Source organism: Nomascus leucogenys, chromosome 1a (genome assembly GCF_006542625.1).
Source record: "Nomascus leucogenys isolate Asia chromosome 1a, Asia_NLE_v1, whole genome shotgun sequence".
NCBI classification, from domain to species: Eukaryota; Metazoa; Chordata; class Mammalia; order Primates; family Hylobatidae; genus Nomascus; species Nomascus leucogenys.
Window position 1 is genome coordinate 27,572,868 of NC_044381.1, and position 16,843 is coordinate 27,589,710.

At 39.0% G+C, this 16,843-nt stretch overlaps 1 protein-coding gene across 6 annotated transcripts in view; it reads right to left on the minus strand.

The window, feature by feature from the left end:
* Window positions 1–2,232: 2,232 nt before the first annotated feature.
* ZNF462 (zinc finger protein 462) overlaps window positions 2,233–16,843 on the minus strand; it is a 150,295-nt gene continuing 135,684 nt past the window's right edge. For 4 of the 6 annotated variants that reach the window (XM_030825235.1, XM_030825177.1, XM_030825191.1 and 1 more), the window contains 3 exons: window positions 12,444–12,576; window positions 6,184–6,307; window positions 4,362–5,029 (listed from right to left, as the gene is read on the minus strand). In XM_030825235.1, the coding sequence (XP_030681095.1) occupies window positions 4,822–5,029; window positions 6,184–6,307; window positions 12,444–12,576 (465 nt within the window). In that variant the 3' untranslated portion in view covers window positions 4,362–4,821. Of the gene's footprint in view, window positions 5,030–6,183; window positions 6,308–12,443; window positions 12,577–16,843 lie in introns of all 6 variants that reach the window. The other 2 variants (XM_003260323.4, XM_030825355.1) reach the window with 1 other exon arrangement.

Consider the following 16,843-nt stretch of genomic DNA (forward strand, 5'->3'; position numbering starts at 1 on the left):
ACATCATAATTTATAATATTGCAAAATCTAAAAATCTAAATGTTCAATAACTCATGAGTTATATAGTTATGTGTTTCCATTCAATATGTTACGTAGTTCTGAACATTTTTAGTTGTGAAGACTCTATAGCAACATGGAAAATATACTATTAAGTGGAAAAAAATCATGTTTTAAAATTGATTAGAGCCATGTAAAAAGTGCTCAGGAATGAAGCTGGTAGAAAGCATTCCTGGATATGGATGTGGGAGGTAGGAAAGTGACTTTATTTTGATGTTTCCTCTAATGTTGTCACATTAATAATTGTAAACATAAATTTTTAAATTCTGAAGGTAAAGACTTCTCCAATCCTTAAAGCTCCACCTGTTGGCACGAGTGGAGTGTACACACAAGTGTACAAGTGAAAGGAAGTGAGAGGTACTTTTGTTTTGCTAAGCTTATTCCTCTGAGAGCTATGCCATAATGGTGGCAAATAGTGAATCAATAAGGATAGTTGCAAGGAAAAAACATATAGTAATTTTTGTTAAACTTAGGACTAAAAGACTCAATGAATGTATGTGAGTAACCAACTTCTTTTATGCCTCCCTAAGTCAAATACGTTCTTTTGGATTGACAGAAAACACACATTTACTATCAAGACCATGTTTCTCAAGGGTTGCCACTATCAATGCAGAGGTACAGTCAAAGCCTCACACCAGGAAGCTAATGGGTCCAGCAAGCCTCAAGCATCTCCAGTGGAAGTCACGTCTCCAAATGTTGTGTATCTATGCTATTCATGAGCTCTCAGAAGACACATCTCACGTCTGTCCTGTTTCTTGCTATAGCTAGCACCAAATATTTGCTCAGAAATCTTGGTTAAGTGCATGGGCAATGCGGTGGGATCAGCATACTGTACCTTCTAAAGAACAGAGTTTCTTTCTCTACCAGTTCCTGACTATGGTGGAGGCTGCTTGGTCACGTGCTCTTCCTAAGACCACTGGAAGCTCACACACTTCTCAGTCCCTTTGTGGACAGGTGGAACAATGTGACCAGATCCAGCCCATAAAAAGAGGCTGAAAGTGATGTGTGCTACTTCCTGGATCAGGCATTTGAGTGGGTGAAACACTTCCAAGCTCTCAGCATTGACCTTGAGATTCATGTATTGAGATGACAGCATCACCAGATGGAGAAACCCAGACTCCTGAGTCAACAGGTCTAGGACACCTCACAGACATTCACAGGGAATGTGTGTAAGAATCAAATCTCTATGGTGCTAAGCCAGAGATTTCAGGATTTGCCTTGTTGCAGCCCCTACCATGACTTATATAGCAATAAATTCCATTTCTTTTACATAAAGTGAGAATATGGATCAGACATGAACTCAGTAAAAGCACTGTTCATAAAATATTTCATGGAGACCGTGAGAGAACAGCTGTATCGCAGTGAAGTCCATTAAGTCACTTTCTCTCCTTTCTGAAAACATACAGGACAAACTTCTCAACCTGCAGTCCTTAGAAAAGGTTGAGTATCTCTTGAGTACTTGAATATAAAATGTTACTCAGAATGTGATCTTATTGATTGATAGGGATGGAGAGGAGGAAGGGTTAGAACCAAGTTTTTAGAATGAACACTGAACAAATGATCCAGGAGCCATACTTCTAACACTGGTAGAGGCAGATAGTGCAATTCAGCTCTGAGTTAATAATTAATGCTGTTGATTTTAATTTACTTTTCTTCTAGGTTTCAGGACTATTAATTTTTCCATTGATTTATAACAGGGTAGCTCAATGAATAAGTTAATGGTGATAATTATGGCTGCAGGATGTTCAGTAAGATAGTTTGTGGCACAGCCTTTCATAAGGAAGGAGGGCAACACTGAAATAGATCCTGTGCAGTGGGTGTGACTTGCAGTTCAAGTGACTGTGCTTGTGGATTCCGGGTCCCAGATGATGTTTAATCACGGGTGCTTCCTCCTTCTGAAGTTCACACATCACTTTGATTCACATTTTTGATGGAAAGTATTCCTTCCCTAAAACTCCCGCAGTTGGTGATGAATACCTGATGCAGAAATATTAACATTTGAAAATCCCAGCTCAACCTCAACCTCACCTCAGCTTTACCTTTGCTTTCCATACCTGTGTAGACTCAATGACTTAAAATATCTCGTGTACAAGCATTGAAAGGTAGTGCTGTAATATTTCTAGATTTCATATCTGTAGTCGTATCTGTAAATGACTTACAACAGATGCACATAGACACATGTGAAAAAAATTCTTTATTAATTTCTCACATTTCATTACAAAATGTATGTTGCAAACAACTTGAATAACCTACTTGTGGTTTTTTTTGTTTTGTTTTTGTTTTTTTTGTTTTGTTTTTAAACCCTTGGCTTCAAGGACTCAGGGTCTCCCTATCTTTTATGAAGTATTGGGAGACACTGATTACTGGAGTCAATAGGTTATCATTTTGCTATTTATTTTCTTCTCTCAAGCTCTGAAAAAAATGTCCTCTGTATAAATTAAACAACAACAAAAAATGTTGTAAATTCTATGTCATTACAGTCAACAGAATTATAATAATGCATCCAAAATGTGCGGCCACAAAATATCAGGTATATGTTTGAAAAAGAAAAAAATGACATTCTAGCCTTGTTAAAAGGATAATGGTCCCATATTTTTATTAACAGGTTAGCAAAACAAAATCCAATGGATTACAATATTTACATGTTATTTGAAAAATAAAGTAGTGATAAAAGCATGTCACAATTATTTTCTTTTTTTTTTCCTTTTTCTTTCTTTTTTTGTTTGTTTTTTGGTAACCATTACAAACACCCAATCCAGGTATGGAACTGTTTAATACATTTGAAATGAGGCCAATTAAAAACAAATATAGACACAAAATGAATCTTTGTCTGGATAGTTCACACTTTCCCCATTTTCTGGTTTCCACGTGATGGCCCCCATCCCTTAAAAAAATTAAATTAAAACAAACATCCTACAAATAAAAATTCTTAACAGTAAGAAAATAAAAGAAGAACATGCTTTTCAAGTAAGCACTTATTCCACAAATGCAACATCTTTCCATGGATTTTATTTGAAGCTGTGTGGGACACTGTCATCTCAGCAATTCCCCTTCCCTTTCTTCCCTCCCACCCTCCCACAACCCTTCCAAGTAAAAAAAAAAAAAAAAAACATGAAAACCAAAGGACTCACACGTGCACACATGCACACACACACTCATACACGCACACACACATCCAAGCACACACACACACGGGCTTCTAAAACCTAGGCTTCAAGAAAAGTTCTTTTCTATTTTTTGGAACGAAACCCTTTGTTCACAATCAGAACATATTATAAATGTAGGCTTAGATTTAGTCTAAGCTGCTCCCTCCTGAAAAAGCCGATATGGGGGACAGAGCAGCTGGCAGCTAGATTTAAAAAAAAAAAAAAGAAAGAAAGAAAGTAGTTCTCCAGGCTCCTTGTAGGATATACGTTATTTCTTGTCCACTCTCACCAAAGGGACGGGATACTAGTACATCCCCTCGTCCCCTAAATAAATGAAAACCCCCCTCAAAACACAATGCCAGCAGAAACAAAACACAGATTTTAAAATCACACACAAAAGCCAGCCAATCCTAACAGAAATTATTTGTGAGACGGATAATGCGTGAATTTGACAGGCAACAAAAGGGTGAGGAGGACCTCCTCGTCTGGCCCACAAGCTGCATAGCTGTGCCGAAAGTTTGGTTCTTTAGTTAAATTAAAAAAAAAAAAAAAGAAAGTTAACTTCTTTGTTATTTCCATGTTTAAAATAAAAACATTCCTATTCACAAAAAACTAAATCTCCCTTGCCCCGAAATTAAAACAACAATAACAACACACACACGAGAAACAATTCATATGAAAAACTGAATTGTGCTGTGTTTGTAACACTCAAATTGATAGAAAATAAACATGTGGCAAACAAAACTCCACATCACCTTAAAATTAGCTCACATGAATCTACCAAATTCTAAATTATAGTTGAACACTAATAAACAGCTTACCTGGAATAAAGGATGACAATTCACAAACAGTTATCTAATAATTAAAGTCTGTTTCTTTTTTTTGTTTTGTTTTTTACTAAAATAATTAAAAAAATCACAGTATTTTAAGAAATAAAACCCACATGGGGATTTTAAGCACAATTTGTGTTCCTTTCTTTAAAACTCTTTTTTTTTTCTCCATTCACCATCTTGCCCAGCAGTTCTCTCTACATTTAACCACAACGACGACAGGTAGTACTGACAAATGCAGAGAGTTCCCTTGGTTAAGATTGAGGTACTAGGAAACAGGTGACTGTTTTATGCAAAGCAGTTTTTTTTTTTTGTTTTCTGTTTTTTGTTTTTTTTCCCAAAGCGGCTGCAGTTAGGTCTTGAAAAAGCTTAAGGTATTAAAACTAGAAAAACGCACCAAAAGTTGTGCGTCAAAAAGTTGCTCCCCAATGAGAAGTCTTCTACTGTCACGGAGCTTCTGTTTCCACATACTGTCCAAGACCACCACAGGGTGCACCGTACCCTTGGGAGGTGCTTCCATATTCCGCAACAAATGAAACTTCCATGATGAAGATCCGGAAGAAAAGATGTAGTGATGGAAAAGGAGCCACATATTCCAACCATTTAAATAACTTTAATTTACATACTCACTCACACAGGTACCAGTGCTTTGAAAATAGATTGTTCAGTCCTAAAAAGCAGCTTTGTTCTGTCTTCTCTTTTCTGTCCCTCCCTTCTCAGCCCAAGCCAGCCCTCCCACTTTTTCATCACTGTTCAAGTAAGGTTTGATTAAGAATTTCACCAAACGCTTATTCTTTTTTGGCCTCTGCATTCTCCAGGAGAGATTTGTCAGCAGTTACTACACAGATGGCTACTGTTTCATTCTTTAGGGAAAAGTCTATCCCAATGGCCTCGTCATCTTCCTTTTCCTCTATGGAGGGCATTTTAACACTGTTCTCCATGATCTCTTTTGGGTGGATTTCTTCTCTGCTCATCTGTTTGGTGTCATTCAATGCCCTGGGAAAACATTTATCGAAGAGACAGATGAGTATAGTATATATATTTCTCTTTTTAAACAAATAAATAATAAAAACCCTCAAGTGTCTTTATTTTCCTGATCCTCAAAAAGCCTTGGGGTTTCCTTTGAACAAATGCCATGGGTGTATGACAAAATACCAAGTGATTCATCCCTGCTATGTTTCGCTTAAGTCATATATTTCTGTATCTTAAAGATTTGAACTTACAGAAGTATCCACTATTATACTATATATTGATTATACCATGTTTTGTTTCTAGACAAGTGTAATCATTTTATGTCACTTCCTCTACTGGGTCATAAGTGGTAACAGCAAGAATTGTCTTATGCTCAAAGTCATCAGCTGAACCCAGAAGCTTGAAGATTGGTTATATTTATTAAGTCTAAAAGAGTAACTCAGGTATTAACGATTTATTCGTCAGGTCCTGAAACAAATCACGAAAACAAACTAAAAGCAAAAACCTGAAGATGGAACCCATGTCTCGGGAAGCTTGGTTATATTCTCTGAGGTCTAGACCCTTGAGGCTTCAGGGACCAAGCTTCAGGCTTCATATCACCACACAAGCCATGCTTCCTCCTGAAAAGACCACATCCTAGGTTCTCTCTGCATCTGATGCACTAACGTGCCTTGTTGAGGGGCTGATTTTATGTTCAGGGATCTCATAAGTATTTTACAAGTATGCTCTCACCTACCTGGGAGGCAGGAAGAAGCTGGCTCTGTCCCCGAGGCAGTACATGGGAATGTTCAGGGCCACTCAGGGAATGATCAGTCACAGAGGCAGGAACAGAAGCCAGATCTTTTGACCTCGATTCACGTTCTATTATAGAATGTCATGCTAATGAAAACTAAAGGGATATTGGCTGGAGAAAACACTATACTTCTGCACATGGGCTTGAGCAGGACTGGTCATTTATAAAGATGATTTTTTTCCTTATTTGACTTGCGGCTGGGTGACCATTTTAAAAAACAACAGAAAAGGAGAAACTTGGTTCCTCACCATTGCCTCTCCTCCCATGGCCCAGAAATGTGACACAGAGAGGTGTACATACTGTCAGGGGAACCAAAACAAGAGCCCCTCCCTCCCTCCCTACCTCTTGCTTTGGACAAAGGCATCCTTGAGATGGCCCGACTTACATGCCGTGTCTCAGCACATGTCTTTCCCACTCAGAGCCCTGTGAAAACGCCCGTCCACAAAATTCACATGGAAAACGCTTCTCAGTGTTAATAACAGCCCCGTGGTCAGAAAACCTCATCAGCTCTGCAAAGAGAAAGCAGAAGTGTTACCTGTGTGCTGTGGGAATCAGCAGAATAGGTAAGTCAGCATTCATCAGGATACCCTCTCTCCTGCCTTCACTGATAAAGCCATGTGGTGAAAGCAATTTCCAGATTCCTTACTTTTTCTTAGGTTTCCCCCTTAGGGCATTTCTTGAATAGCTTTTGAGAACTGTTTCTGGTTCTTGGGCCCCAAGACCTCATTTCTCCTTACCTCCCCAATGCTTCTATCACAAAATCTGGGTCTTTCTTGACTGAAGAGCCCCTTGCCCGAGATTCCAAAGGAATCTGAGCATTATTTTTTCTGATTTATTCTCTCCCTTGTGTGATGATTTCTATCAGTGCCTCACAGGTTAGCATCTATTCATTTCCTTTTTGACACAGGTTTATCTTTGTTCACTGAAAAGAACATAGGCTACCGAAAGCCCTGGACCAGGTTATGTGTTGTGGACCTCAGGGTTTCTACTTGTTCCAAGTAAGGCTGAAGGCTCATGACTTGTGGTCATCCATCATAGATATTATAATCAATACCTTACAGGGCGGTTATGTGCACTGAATGAGATCTGCAAGCGAAGAATCTACCATGAACATTTATCTGGATGAGTGGGAACCAGTATGTGAACACATGTCCCCTGCTATTGAGAGATCCTGGCCAGCTGCCTGGCACCTACCCCTCAATTGGTGGTATTCATGAATACAGGGATATGCAGACATTTCTGGACGGTCTGTTGTAAACATCAAATATTGACTTAGTTGTTTTGTTTCCTCCATGGTACTAGGCACATGGTAGAAGTCTGATAAATGTGGATTGGCTGTTTAACTGTTTTCAGGCCACGTCTCCTGGCAAACTCAAAGATAAGAGCTTACATGGCCATTGTGTTAGCCTGAGTTCCTAGCCCATATGTGTTTCATTATACCACAGAGGGCCAAGTCTTCATGTGGGTAATAAACAGCAGGACCTTGCCAGTTCTGCAGCCATGTTGCAAAGTGAGGGCATCGCACAGGGAAGTGTTGATGATCTTTACACTCTGATCACTCTGGTCCACACATACAAGACATTACAGGAAGATGCCTCCTGGTTGAAATGCCCTATCTAATAAGATTCTCAGGACGATGTTAACAGGATGGGGGGCTCTGTGATGCCTTAATCTTCAGCACAAACAGCTATGTGACTGGGGCCAGTTTTAACAAAAGATGAAACATTTTCTCACAAATTAAGAAGATCACCACACAAGCCATTAAAAATAATTGCACAGACTATCTTCCTTGATTCTTTTCATTGGAAATGAGACAGCACCATCTGCTCTGCGCATTAATTCCTTAGCAGGGATTATCTTGGGCAAGAAATCAACAGAATGCCTTCCTGACTCCTCCCCAACTGCATAATGAGAGGGGGGTGGGGAGGATTCTGCTTGGGTTAATTTTGATTTCTTCATGCCTGGATTCTTCTCTTTCAAATCTTCCCTGAGCTTCCTAGGCAGGACCTGCAGTGTGTCCATATTCAGTCCAGCACTTGCACTTAGAAAGGAGGTAGGGAGTGGGGTGGCTGCGAGGCTGTGAACCCCCTAAACTGAGGGTGTCTGATAAAAGTCTAAATTGCCAACAAGAGGAATAATGTTCCTGGTACACTTGCTTCTTTACCCTTAATCTGTAAACAGGAAACCAGTCATCTGTCCTTTCCAATGGCACATACTAAGTTCCATCCTCAAAGGCGGAGGCCACTGGGCACTGGCCACACTTCCTAGAGCTCTCCACCAGCCTGAGAGCTGTGCGTAAGCCACCTCCTGCCCTCTGCTCCTAGAAGCTGGGATGTCTGGCAGAAACACCCGAGGCTATTGTGTGTATTTCTTTTTCTTGCCAAGAATATACCTAGATAGTGGAAAGTTGATTCTTGGTCTATTCAAAGGAGATGGGACAAAGGAGGCTGCTCTTTCAAGGATCAGCGAGGGGGAAGGGAAGGTTTAGGCTTGTAATTCCCATTAACGTGACTGGAAGTTACTCATGTAAATCCCCCACCCTCTGAGAGGAATACGTGCTTCTCCACCCTGAGGGCTTTTTTTTTCCCCCATGTGGTTAAAGCTCATGAATGTGGACACTACACTTTTTCCAGTGAGAAGAGGAGACCCTAAAGTTCTTTCCAGCCAAACCACTCCAGTGTAATGCCACAGTGCCAAGTAAAAGGGGGCTGCCAAGTAGGGTAAAATGAGGAGGTCTGCCTGGTATGCCACACACATCTCAACCACCATCTTTTAAATTCGAGTTTTCTTTCTTTCCTTTTCTTTTTTATAAGGAGTCATAGGGGAGCAGAAGCCTAGAAGGGTATTTTGCTTTTATAATGTTTATAACCTTTGAAATCACACATGCTCAGCTTTAGAGATTAAAAAGCCATAATAATATCCAATGAGAAATAGTTTATTTCCAGAGGAGAAAAGGCAAGGCCACAGAGCATCATGAAGAAAAAGGAGTCTTTCTGTCAAAAGTATCCTCTCCCAGAAAACGCCGGTAATAGTGCAGAGATGTTAAGATATCATTGTGAAGAACATACTCATGAAATTGTTTGAAAAAGAAAAAAAAAAAAAGCCATGCTTCTCCGATCACAACCATTTTCCTTGTAAGAAATGGATTAATACAGCCTCTACTAATAAAAGTAATAACTTTATAAGAACAATCAACCTATATGGTAAGGATGTTTTATTTGTCCATGTATTTTTCAGATTAATTACAGGCACAGGGTTTTTGAAAGGGTAGTGTACCTTGGCTGTCATTTCCTGCTGACTGTCTTGGTAAGGGGTTCAAGAGCCAAACTGGAGCCCCCTTCGCAAACCCATAGTCTTTAGCCCTGGCATCATGGTAGGAGGGTGAGTGCAAGTCAGGAAAAGGAACAGGGAACACCTTAGAGGGAAGTAGCTCACCAATAGGCTTCCTTAATATTTGCAGACAGAACAAGCAGAAAACACAAATAAATTCTACAAAACTGCTCCTTAGAGCAAGGTCCCAAGGGCCACTGAATCCACAGATTTCAGGGTCAGGTCCCCTTCAATGAAGATTACACTACTCGAGGCACTGGGAAAGTGGTGTGTAGGGTTAAGAAGAGGGCTTGCCTTTGGAGCCAGAAGATGTAAATTTGAATTGAATTTGATCTCCAGGGTTTATATTTTTTGTTGTTGTTTGTTTGTTTTGTTTTTTACTTTGAACATGCTCTTAAATTTCCTGGGTCCTTATTTTCTCATTTGTGAAATCACAAAAATAACACCTACATTGCAGGCTTATCATTTATTAGGTGATTGCTATATTCTAGGAACTGGGTGAAGGTCTTGTGTGTTATCTCATTTAATCTTTACAACAACCCATGGAACCACACTCTGGATAGCCAAAGCAATCTTAAACAAACAGAACAAAGTTGGAGGCACCACCCTACCTGACTTCAAAATTGACTACAAAACTATAGTAATCAAAACAGCATGGTACTGGCATTAAAAACACATACGCAGACCAACAGAACAGAATAGAGAGCCCAGAAATAAATCCACACATTCATGGTCCATCGGTTTTCAACAGAGGTGCCAAGAACACATAATGGGGAAAGGGCAGTCTCTTCAATAAATGGTATTGGAACAGGTGGATATCCACATGCAGAAGAATGAAATTAGATCCTTATCTTACACCAGATAAAAAATCATCTCAAAATGAATTAAAAACTTGAATATAAGACCTAAAACTATAAAACTACTAGACAAAAACAAAGGGGAAAAGCTCCATGACATTGGTCTGGGCAATGATTTTTTGGATATTACCTCAAAAGCATGGGCAACAAAAGGAAAAACAGATAAACAGAATTACTTCAAACTAGACAGCTTCTGCACAGCCAAGGAAACAATCAACACAGTAATAGACAACCTATGGAATGAGTGAAAATATTTGCAAACCATACATCTGATAAGGAATTAATACCCATGCTATATTAGAAAATCAAGCAACTCAATAGAAAATCATCTGATTAAAAAATGGCAAAGGATCTGAGTAGACATTTCTCAAAAGAAGACATACAAATGGCCAGCAGGCATATGAAAAAATGTTCAACATCACTAATCATCAGGGAAATGCAAATTAAACCACAATGAGCTATCACTTCACACCTGTTATGAGGCTATTATCAAAAACAGTAAAGATAACATGCTAGAGAGAATGTGGAGATAAGGGAACTCCTGTTGCACTGTTGGTGGGACTGCAAATTAGTACAGCCATTATGGAAACAGCATGGAGGTTCCTCAACCAATTAAAAGTAGAACTACCACATTGACCTAGCAATCCCACTCCTAGGTATATCCAAAGGAAATGAAAGCAGGATATTGAAGAAATATCTGCACTCTCACATTCACTGCAGGGTTATTCATAATAACCAAGATAAGCAGTCAAGCTAGGTGTCCATCAATAAATGAGTGGATAAAGAAAATGTGGTATATACACACATGAAATACTATTCACCATTAAAAAATATGAAATCCTGTCATTTGTGACAACATAGATAAACTTGTAGAACATTACATTAAGTGAAATGAGACAGGCACAGAGAGGCAGGCACAAATACTGCATGATCTCACTTGTATGGGGAATCTAGAAAAGTCAAAGTCATATAAGCAGATAGTAGAATGGTGGTTACCAGTGGCTCAGGGTTTGGGGAGATATTGTTCAAAGGATACAAAATTTCAGTCAGATAGGAAGAATAAGCTCAAGAGATCTAATGTACAACACAGTGACTACAGTTAATAACAACATACTGTATACCTGACAATTGCTGAGAGAGTAGATTCTAAGTGTTCTCACCATAAAAAATGACAAGTATGTGAGGTAATGCATATGTTAATGAGCTTGATTTAATTTTCCACAATGTATATGTATTTTGAAACATGTTGTTCATCATAAATATATACAATTTTTATCAATTAAAATAATTTAAAAAAAATTTAAAAAGTCCAAAATCTGAAGTTTTAAAGTTAAAAAAAAATCTTTACAACAATCTTAGGAGGGAGGTGATATTATTCTCATTATTATGATTGTGATTATTTCACAGATGATGAATGTACAAGGAAATACAATAATTTACCCCAAGCCATCTAGACAGTAAGTAGCAGAACTGGAAACCAAATTGAGGCAGGCTAAATGTACAGTCCTCTCTAGTCATGAGATTAAAGAAAAATGTTATATAAAAACCACCAGCATTGAGGCTAGCACATAATGATGCTCAGTAATGGCAACTAGTACTATTCTCATCTCTGGGTCAATATCTGCAATGTTGATTTCTGATGTTTATGTTATCCATGTGCTTTTGATATATCTGCAATAACTAAAGTAACATATCTCAATCTATATTCTTGTATGTATAGTCTGGGGTTTTCCACAATAATCCATGTTGAACAATATAGAAAACCAACTCTGAATCACATAAATGTATATCCACAACTAAATATACTTTTGAAAACTTTTTCATTTTGAAATAATTATAGACTCACAGGAAGTTAGAAAAATAGTACCAAAGTCCCACAAAACCTTCCCCAGTGTATTCTGTAAATACATAGTTGAATGAAAGAGGTGGTCTCTCTTTCTCTCTCTTTACAAAGCAAGTCAGAGCACAAAGGGGGTTAAGAAAAGGGCCACGCAGAGGGACATCAGGGGGTAGGGGCTCAAGTTCTTTGCACCACCCTCCCCTACAGTTCCAGCAGTGTGTGCCCCAGCAGCAATTTTAAATATGCATTCAACTGGAAGTTCATTCTCATTCCTCTAGAGCTCTACAGTGTCATCCATCTTGCTGTCTGCTTGTCCTTATTCTGAAGATTCCCTAGATACCAGTTTTCCTTATTAAAAACAAATCACTGCCATCTATTTTTCAACAAACATATATCTATAATCCGGGAGAAAATGTCTGTTTTCCTTGGTGTTTCTATAGCTGGTAATAGTTTACGAAGACACAGCTCTTGATGTGTTTCCTAAGTCAGTCTGTTCTGCTACTTAACTAAGAAGGATCATTCCTTCTGTTACTCCTACAACAACCTCCTGCCTCCCTTCTGTCTCACTATGGACATGCCAGATGCCATCTGGGATTGGGAGGGCAGGATGAGACTAACCTCTGTCTTCAGGCTTGCTGTTCATTTCTTCTTCTTTGTCCTCATCATCACTGCTGGAGCTCTCCATTTTCTCCTTCATCTGTTCCAGCTGATCCAAGTTAACCCGTCCAACCAGCTCAAAGTTACGGCTTACCTGAAAAAGGCCCAAACAAATGATGGAATAATAAACTGCAGACCAAATGGGGTTCTCCCTGATGGAGAGATCTTTCTAACATCATTTTCCTGTGACTGTGGTTTTGCAAACAGGACCAAACAACTCCGGGGCCTAAGAGGTCTTTTTCTTCGTTTTGACTCTTTTGGAGACAGAGCTGCCCTTTGCTCCCACATTCCATCATTTTCACCGGAACTTTTGTACACTGGACCTTCATTAGCAAACTTGTGAAGAAACGTGAGCTACAGTATGCAGGAGACCAAAAGTAAAATGAAGCCTAGAGTATAGAGTAAATATCCAAAACACACTCTTTTTGTAGTTGAATTCAAAGGTGTAACTCTCATAAAAACCCAAGTTTCAAATACTTCTGCAGGTGAAGAAGTTCTGCAAGTATGCCGACCACTAGCAATGAGACACAATACAACCTTCTTTGCCACGATCCCATCAACCAAGGTGTTGTGGGGTGTCCCAGCTTAGGCCAGATGACAGCCACCTGATCCTTAACTCTAGTTTAAATGGAAGATAATATTATTACTGTTAGTGTTACTACTGTTTTTGAAGCTGACCAGAGCCTATGTATCAAGGCTGGGATTATCTGAGAAAAACCTAGATGACTAACCCCTAAAAGCCCTTTAAAAGTGTTAACTATGGCTGGTTTTTATTTATGTAAAATGTGGTCAGAATAATGTGGGAATCCAAGCTTTCTTCAAAGTATCATTGGAGGGATACAAAAATCTACACTAAGAAAAGTCTTTAATGATTTTTCCATTTTGGGTTCTCAGATCAATGGCAGCACAAAATTTACCTTCATCATGATTCGATTTTCAGAGCCTCTCCAGTTGCATGCATAGAACGATCAGGCATGACAAGCTGGTGCAGGACTAAAGTAAAAAAATTGCCATGGGCTACGCCTTCTATGTAAGGTGTTATGCTCCCCTTGTTGGAGGCCTGGGGAGGGGACACACAAGATGAATGAGACCTGGTTCTGGCCTCCAGAGGCTCACAGTTAAGTTGAAGAGGGAAGACAGACATCATTAATTAGATTCCAAGGCCGACTTCCCTAGCTGCCACAGTAGAGACAGAGTGTGACGATGAGGACACAGGAGAGGAAAGAGATAATTTACAAGACAATTCCAAAATAGTCTCTGGGACCAGACTGGAACAAAGATTTGCTGAACGCCACCAATTCCATGTGCTTGGCAGATGGGAACATCATCATCGACTGTGACAAATGTAAAGAGCTTCAGAGTACCAGGCCTTAGATGCTGAGACTGAATACTGTCCCAACAACATCCTGTAAGAGATAGGTAGCATTCAGGAGGAGGAGAACTCAGGGAAAAACCTCTTTTAAAACAGGAGAAACAATACACTGATCTATCTATAACAATGAAATCCATGAAATTAGTTAACTTTGAAAACAACTCAACATGGGGGTGGACAAGACGCAGACAACAACTCTGACGCTAAACAAGCAGGGAAGGCAACTTCTTGTTTTTCTCAATTAAAAAAACTATAAAAATTAAGGGACTAAGGCAAGAGGAGAAAGAGGTCAATTCCGAATCCTGATTTCTCTTTCTTCCCTTCTAAGTCCACAGTAACGGTTTCCAAAGGACTTTCGCTTGTAGCACCTTACTAACTAGGGCTTTAATATTTTCATTGATTTCCTTTTATGACATAAGAGCAAAAAGGGATAGCACAAGAACATGCTCTTTGAAGTCAGACAGACCTGAGTTCAAGTTTAGGATTTTCCATTAACCACTAGATTCTGGATAAATCACTCAGTATATGTCCTTGATATCTTTATTTGTAAAAGGAGGTCAGCATAGTGCTTGAAACACAACAGTCCCCCAAAATGTAATTTCCTTCCCCTTTCTGGGAATGTGAGCCTTTTCTAGTTTTGGCTCCTGGGAATGCTTACAACAAGCATTGTAAATGCATATTTACGAAGTTATGTTTAGCCACAAAGTCTACATTTTAGCCAAATAGCATTCATAACAAATATTTGAATAAAAAGTTTTCTGGCTTGCTAGTTTTTCAGGAAAAGTAGGCAAGGTTCCAATTTGCCTAATTTTTAAACATATATGAAGAAAAGTATTTTTAAGTGACTAGCACATAAAAGGCAGCCTTTCCTGGGCCACTTTCTCCTGCACTTCTCACCATTAGTAATCAGGGAAACTATAAATACGTGTAAAGGACATGAGGGGTGGGCTGTCACCAGGAAACAAAAATAATGAAACCAAGGAGACCAAAGAAGAATCCTCAAACATCTGCTTTAATCCAGTTGTTTTAATTAATTCATTCATTCATCAAGGATTCCTGGAGGGCTGGCTTGCTGTGTGCCAGCCTCTGGGGTCCACACTGGAACCCCTGCTTCTTTTGGAGCTCTTGGTGACAGAAGGAGATCTGTCACCAAACCAAATGTTATTTTTTTCCCCCCTCATTCTGAGTTTTTTTGAAGACTGTATTTGTCCATTTTCCCAGCACCATCATCCCTTCACTGGAAAACTGTTAAAATTTTAAATTCTGCACGATTTTAAAATAGTACATGACATTTTCACAGTATGATGTTCATCCCAGGCTAACCCAGGATTTATTTGGTCCTGAAGATTTCTAAAATCTTTGCTAGTCAATTAAAAGATTTAAAAATGAGAACTAAAATTTTTGCCATGTAATTAGAAGATTTTAAAATAAAAACTCTTTATTGTTTTGGGTTATGAAGGTATTTGAAATCCCCAAGCCATCTATCCAAATATTAATCCTAACACAAAAGGAAGACTCTTTTCCGCATTCCTGAGCCCATTATCATCTTTTACCTGGATTACTGCCAGCCCCTTCCCCTCCCATGTTGGTCTCCCAGCACCTACTCTTGTCTCTTCTTATACCTGATTCTTTAGTGTGGTCAAAGCAATCTTTAACAAAATGTAAATCTCTTCATGTCAGTCTCTGCTTGCCCTGAGGATGAAATACAAATTTCTTACTGTCGTTTACATGGCGGGCTCTCATGTTATTCTGGCCCATCTTCTCCAGGCTTCCCCTTGCTCCCACCACCCTGAACTTACTGAGGTCCTGGAATATGTCAGGCCCTCGAGGAGTCTGTGCCTCTACCATCTCACCTGTCTGAAACTCTTATGCCTGCTGGCTTCATGTGTTGAGTCCTTAATCTAGCCCCACTTCTGTCACTTCTTCTGGGAGACCTTCCCTAAACTCCTCCTGTGTTGGATATCCTTGCTCCATGTGTTCACAGCATTCTGCACCCCGCCTTCAAGAGCACACCCCATTCAGTAATGAATTGTTTATGGCCTGCCCCTCCCCAGTCCAACTATAAACTTTGAGGACAGACTTGCTGTGAGTCTTACTTACAGCTGAACCCCCACTGGCCAGCACAGTGTCTAGATTAAGAGAGGGTGTTATTCTCACCTCCTGGCTACTGGATATCTTCATTTTCACTTAAAATAGTTTCTTTTATATAAACATTCACAAAAAATTTATGAAAATAAGAAAAACTCATTTAAAGTCCAACTACCTATACATAATAACTGTTAATGAATTAATGTATTTCTGTATTCCTGTTCTCTATCTGTAGATTATTTACACTGCTGTTATCATTTTAAAACAAACAAGTATATATCCAACTTTTTCATGTCTGGCATAGCGTACGCATCATTCTCTGAATAAATAAAATTTTTAATGACTACATAGCATTTCGTCAAGTGGACATATGATAGTTTACTTGACTGTTCATTCCCGTGTGAATTTACGGTGGATCATTTCTGGCTTTTCACAATTAAAAATGCTTGTTACAAAAAGTAATAAACCTTATTGTATTTAAGCCTTTCTTTCATGCTTAGTTTTAATTTTATAGGCTATATTTCCAGATGTGAAATTACATGGTCAAAATCAAAGGGTATAGACTTTATAAAAGTTCCCATATATTTTGAACTGATTACACTACTTTTGGGGCCCAGAGATTGGTGGGTATTTGAATAACTCCTTGATGATGCAGATGACATATTGAGAGAAACACATTTGTTTCCTCTAAAGATGAGAAGCAGTTTATTATCATTTCCCCAAAGGCCCACAACAAAGGGAGAAGGAGCAAGTTTAAGAGTTTGAGATTTAGAACCCGGCTCCTTCCAGGCTCCTTCTGCAGACGAAAGAAGCCATATATGTTCTTGAAGGGTGGATTGTTCAGATACATAATAATTCAGACTAGAAACCTATATGCAGATCTTTATTCCTGTGAAAGCTA